The 6,000-nt window shown below is 33.9% G+C and overlaps 1 protein-coding gene across 1 annotated transcript; it reads left to right on the top strand.

Annotated features, from left to right (window-relative positions):
• Positions 1-2,596: 2,596 nt before the first annotated feature.
• Positions 2,597-5,007, top strand: LOC145612256 (heat stress transcription factor A-7a-like). The gene is made up of 3 exons (XM_081667633.1): positions 2,597-3,080; positions 3,827-4,607; positions 4,713-5,007. Exons 1-3 carry the CDS (start codon positions 2,727-2,729, stop codon positions 4,718-4,720), a joined length of 1,143 nt encoding a protein of 380 aa, XP_081523759.1. The 5' UTR covers positions 2,597-2,726; the 3' UTR covers positions 4,721-5,007.
• The last annotated feature ends 993 nt before the right edge of the window (positions 5,008-6,000 follow it).

Genomic DNA, 6,000 nt, shown 5'->3' with positions numbered 1-6,000 from the left:
TTGAGTACTACCTAAAATCACAATGCTAATTTTTATTTATACATCAATCTAAATCATATCTTATTTTAAATTCAATAATATTACTCCCTTCATCCTCCAATAAAAGTTATGTTTGCACCTTAACTCTTTTTACATACATTTTAGAAAAGGTAAATAAAAAGTTAAGATAACGAGGATTGATAGGAGAAAAAAAGGGTGAATAAACAAAATAGTAGGATATTGTTGAATAAAAGTGATTAACTCAATAACATAATAAGATATTAGAGTTTGGTCAAATAAAATTGATTAAATTCATAGATAAAGAAGATTTGCTCATTTTAATCAAATGTGCAAATTTTTCACAACTTTTTGTATGGGTCAACCTTACCGTGCGGCAGTGGACACTGGAGTTATTTGGTCAAGGGTACTCGAGTTGTCGGGGTTATTCGAGTTTCTTGGTTAGGGGTTACTCGAGTTACTCGGTCAGGGTTACTCGAGTTGTCGGGATTACTCAAGTTACTCGGTCATGTGTTACTTGAGTTTGTTACTCCTGACCGAGTAACCCTTGAATGAATAATCCCCTCGAGTAATCCATGACCAAACCCCTCGAGTAACCCCTCACGTAACCCTTGACCGAGTAACCCCCGACCGAATTCCTTAAGTAACCTTTGATCGAACTCCTTAAATAACCCTCGACCGAGTAACCCTTGAATGAATAGTCCCCTCGAGTAATCCATGACCGAACCCCTCGAGTAACCCCTCACGTAACCCTTGACCGAGTAACCCCCGACCGAATTCCTTAAGTAACCTTTGATCGAACTCCTTAAATAACCCTTGACCGAGTAACCCTTGACTGAACTCCTTAAGTAACCTCTAATCGAACTCCTTAAATAAACCTTGACCGAGTAACTCGAGTAATCCCTAACCGAGTAACTCGATCGAGTAACTCAAGTAACCCCTAACCGAGTAACTCGAGTAACTCAAGTAACCCTTGACCGAGTGAACCCCCTCGAGTAACCCTAGTCCGAACCCCTCAAGTAACCCCTGACCGAGTAACTCGACTAACCCCTGACTGAGTAACTCGGATAACCCCTAACAAAATAACTCGGATAACCCCTGCCACATAGCATAGCCTGCTGTACCAAAAAGTTGCTGGCAAATTTTATAACTAGTTGTAGCTGTTAATTCTTTATAGGAATGAAGCCTTTAGAGGATTTAAAAATCATTTTCTGTACATTAGTTCAAGTCTAAAATTTCAAATCATGTCTAATAATTTAGGTTGAATTCGGATTGAGTTGAATAATCGAATATTAATCAAGGACATGTTCTATTTAACTTATTTTAAGTACTTATTACTTATTCCTTAATAAATTCAAATCAGAACAGAATCATTCAGATCACACCAAATTAAACTTTTTATCATCATTTACCTATTGCTAAATATCGTTAATTGTGTATTACAAAAAAATTATGAAAATTACATATTTGAAAAGTTCATAATGAGACAAATCTGACAAGATCCATTTTGATGATGTTTTTCTTAATAGATTAGTATTAAAATGCGGTTAAAGTTTAGTCAAATTATTAAATCAGATCAAACCAAATCAGATAATAAAAATTCAGATTAGACCAAATAAGACCTTATTAAAATTCGGACCAAATTTCCTTCTTTATATATATATATATATATATATATATATATATATATATATATATATATATATATGAAGAGAACAAGTTCTTTGTCATCGTAGAAAACAGTAAAAGTGCAGTCCAATCGAAATCGTATCCATGTTATGTAGGGGTGCCCATACTTCATGCGGATAAAATTAGTGCCACGTACCAACGAAATCAATTCTATCCTAATGAAACCCCTTTCACCTACCAATTTGGTCCACATCAAATCAAACTAAAACCAAAAACAAACATATATGAAACCATTTTCTATATTTTTGCCAAAATATACTTATAATTGTGCATTGATAGACGTGATAAAAATTACATGTCAATTAAAAAAACCACGGTAGTAATGTCTTCAGTAATATAAACCCAAAATTATACTCCGCAGTATTTTTATTTTTAAGAAGTACTCATACAAGTTGAGATGAATTAACAAGACTTTACTTGATTTTTTTTTTTTTTTTTTTTTACATTTTTAGTAAGACAAATTTAAATTTGATTTTGAAAACTTATTTCCCTTATTTCATATTAGTTGGATGTCTTGACACATTTCTTTTAGGAGTTTTATTTTAAAAAAAAAAGTTAACAGAAGACATTTTGTTGGATTGAAATCTTACACAAATCAACCAGATATGAATAAGTGGGCAAGCCGGCAAGTTCCTTTGAGAACGAGGAGTAAGCGGGAATTGCCACCCCAAAATTGATTCCATAACTTCAAGGTTGTGAAATACGATCCTTACCATTAGGCCGAATACTGTTTGATTTTTTTTTAAAAAAAAAAAAAAAAAAACAAAAAAAGAAAAAGAAAAAAACAAAAAAAGAAAAAGTGCTTCAAATCAAAATCACACACCATATACTTACTACAAATGGCAAGTAAACACCACTTCTAAGTGGACACTTTATTATTTTTTTCTGGATTTTTACACTTTTTTCCCACCTCCCCCTTTCCATTTTTAGACACCCATCTTTCATTCTCACTCCACCTCTTCACCATCAAATTTCCCAAAAAAAAAAACCCCAAAAACCATTTTTCTCTCTGCAAATTCTAAAGTTCTTTTTTCCAAATTATGGACCCCAAAAACGAGTTATCACTCGGATTACAACTCAACGGTGGAATCGGTGTTGAAAACAAGCTTAATAATGTTAATGGAGTAACAGTGAAAGAGGAAGAAGTAGTTGAAGAAGATGAAATTATGGAGTTGCCAAAGCCATTGATGAGTTTACATGAATTTGGACCACCCCCTTTTCTGAATAAAACTTTTGATATGGTTGAAAACCCAGAAAGTGATCATATTATTTCATGGGGTGAATCATATAATAGTTTTATTATTTGGGATGAACATAAATTTTCCACTGATTTGCTTTCTAAGTATTTTAAACACTCCAATTTCTCCAGCTTTGTTCGTCAGCTTAACACCTATGTAAGTAATTTCTCTCCATTTATTATTATTTGGATTGTTTTTGGTTTAATTTTTCTAGTTTTGATATGTTCATTGGGTGTTGAACTGTTGATTGCTTTGTTTGGCTTAGAAGGGATTTGATCTCGGGTTTTAGTATGTTTTATGTAGACGAGATTTGATCTCGGGTTTTAGTATGTTTTGTGTAGACGGGATTTGTTCTCGGGTTTTAGTACGTTTAGTGTGGAGGTGTGGACATTTTTGATGTAGATGGAATTTGATCTCAGGTCTTGTAATACGACTTAATTGTATTTTAATCAATTTTTAATTGTTCATGTGCTTAATACACTCATTTAAATATAAGTACGTATATGTTTGTGGGTACTCTGTGTACTGTATTTTTTGTGGGATTTTTTTGTTTATTGGGTATTGTATTCTTTATCATTCCTAAAATTTAGGACTTTTAATAAATGCTTATTTTATGCCAACTTTAATTGTGTTAATAGTTCTCTTTTGGATGAAATTGTTGCTAGATTAGATATATTAATAAAAATAGTGATTAGTTATAGTCTTATAGATAGAATTGAAAAGCATTGATTAATACAAGTAATATTCTATTGCTTATAATTTGATTGAACTGGTTCATTTACATGGTATGAGAGTATAATATCATTTATTGGGATTTGAGTTCTGTATTTCTTACTGTACAATTTTTGCTGGTTGTATGAAATTTATGTAGTGATATTGATATGGATGTATACTTGGTATAGGGATTCAGAAAAGTGTCAACAGGCCATCTTGTTAGATGGGAGTTTGCACATCCAGGGTTTCAGAAGGGCAAGAAAGATTTGCTGAAGACTATAAAGCGGCGAGCACAGGGTAATGGTACAAACAGCAATGCTAGATTGCTGCATCAAAAGGAGACTGAGATAGAAATTCTTAAGAAAGAGCAGGAGGCACTGAAAGTTGAGATATCTGATCTGAAGCAACAGCAGCAGAACTCAGACACGTGCTTGGCTGCAATGGGAGAGCGTATGAAGACTGTTGAATGGAAGCAACAGGAGTTCATTATGCTCCTTGCCAAGGCAATGAAAAAGACTAACTCATTTCAGCGTCTGCTCCAAAATTACAGGCAGAACAAAGCTCTGGGTGGTGGAGAAGTACATAAGAAACGTCGATTGGTATCAAATGACAATTTTTTGGAGGCATTTATAGCAAAGCATGGTGATCAATTCCCAAAGGAAGAAGTGGCTGCTGCTCACTCAGAACTAAATTCATATCTTGGCTCCTCGGCGATTGATCTAGGCTCTAGCTTAATGCCAGATCAGAAATCTAACCTGACATCCGAGACTAACAGTCCTGACTTATCTTCTGGCAGCTACATAATGTGGGAGAAGCTTATGGCAGATGATGTGATATGTGAAGAAGGTAACAGAGAGGAAGCAGGGTTTGGTGTTGATCAGAATAAGATTGTACATGAATTGGAGGACTTGATTAAGCCTCGCAGCTTGATTGGCTATACTAATGTTGGTGAAATAGCTTGTCCATTAGGTAAAAAAACTTGCTTATTTGTTACTACTTTCGCTATTGGTTTAAGAGATAATTCCAACATTCATAAAATTTATAATACTAACATGATGTTTTCTTCTTGAGCAGGACACTAGGACACTTAAATGGTAGATGCAGCAGGAAAAGGAAAAGACAACAGATCACTTTCGGATGGTTGGACAAAATTAGAAGTTTCGATAGATTATTTAGAACTCTGTGTAGTCCTTGTAGTTATATTATCTAGCTAATCTCATGTCGATTATACTAACAACGTAGAGATTACTTTGTTCTAGTTGATTAGCCATAGATTTTTGAGGAGAAAATGAATGTTGTATAATCCCTTTGTATATGCATGACTGTTCAGTGGGTTTTAGGTAAGAGCATACTTTTGGACATTTGAAGTTGTAATCAGCAGGATATTTGCTAGTGTTGATTGTAAACCTTTGCAGATCAGTTTTAATCAAGTAATTCATATCTCATGTGTTTATTCATATAAATGCTTGATTACAACACATTAATTTGAAACCGTTGTAGATCAATTTGATCAAGCATTACCTCACTTATTTATGTAAATGCTTGATTACAACACTAACTTCATTTTTTTTCTATCTTTTTTGTATTTGGTTTTTACTGAGCAAGAAACATTAGAGTGTCTATTATAAAGTCGGGTAGACATCCATATAGGCGACATTTGCATTGTAGTTCATAATACTAAGCTGATAAATTGACCACAGCTCGAGTATTTGGGTCTCATGGCCCGTGCCTGGAAATTGTTGTGATACCTAGTATGTACCATCCCATAGGCCTAAAGTTCTCAAAATACTTTTCTTTTAAAAATGGTCTAATCCTTCGCGTGGTTGCTCAGGAATAATTCAAGAGTTGAGCCAAAATCCTTGAGCTAAATCTGGCATAAACTGGTTCGAACCGAGTAAGACCGGGCCAAGGTTGATCTACTCTAATTTCATAATCCAATTAGGAGTACCATGGAACACTTACACTCTTCATGTAACAAAAATGTCCTTCACAAAGGGTGCATTTTGGGGACTTTTTAAAAAAAATTATTTGAATAATACATGTAGTACTATTAAAACATCATCTATCATAAAGTTGGAAAATCAGACCGCATAAATATGCCTCTCATATACAGGACAAAGTGGACAACTTTACACTTGACATAAGCTTAAATAATGATTTGTGGTAGTAATTACTCGTATTAAAATAAGATTAAGGAAATCACCAGAAAGTTAATGGGGTCCTAATTTAGTAAGTGATCTACAAATTGACACTTGGCGGATTCGATTTGGTTGTTAATAATTGACACTTGTATGAATGAATGAAGCCGCAAAATGCACATTAGTTTGGTGGGTCTAAGTGTAATTAGGACTAATGAAAAAAA

Source organism: Chenopodium album, chromosome 24 (assembly GCF_948465745.1).
Source record: "Chenopodium album chromosome 24, dcCheAlbu1.1, whole genome shotgun sequence".
Classification (NCBI taxonomy): domain Eukaryota; kingdom Viridiplantae; phylum Streptophyta; class Magnoliopsida; order Caryophyllales; family Amaranthaceae; genus Chenopodium; species Chenopodium album.
Note: the sequence above shows the minus strand (reverse complement) of the source record. Positions and strands in the feature narration are given on the sequence as shown.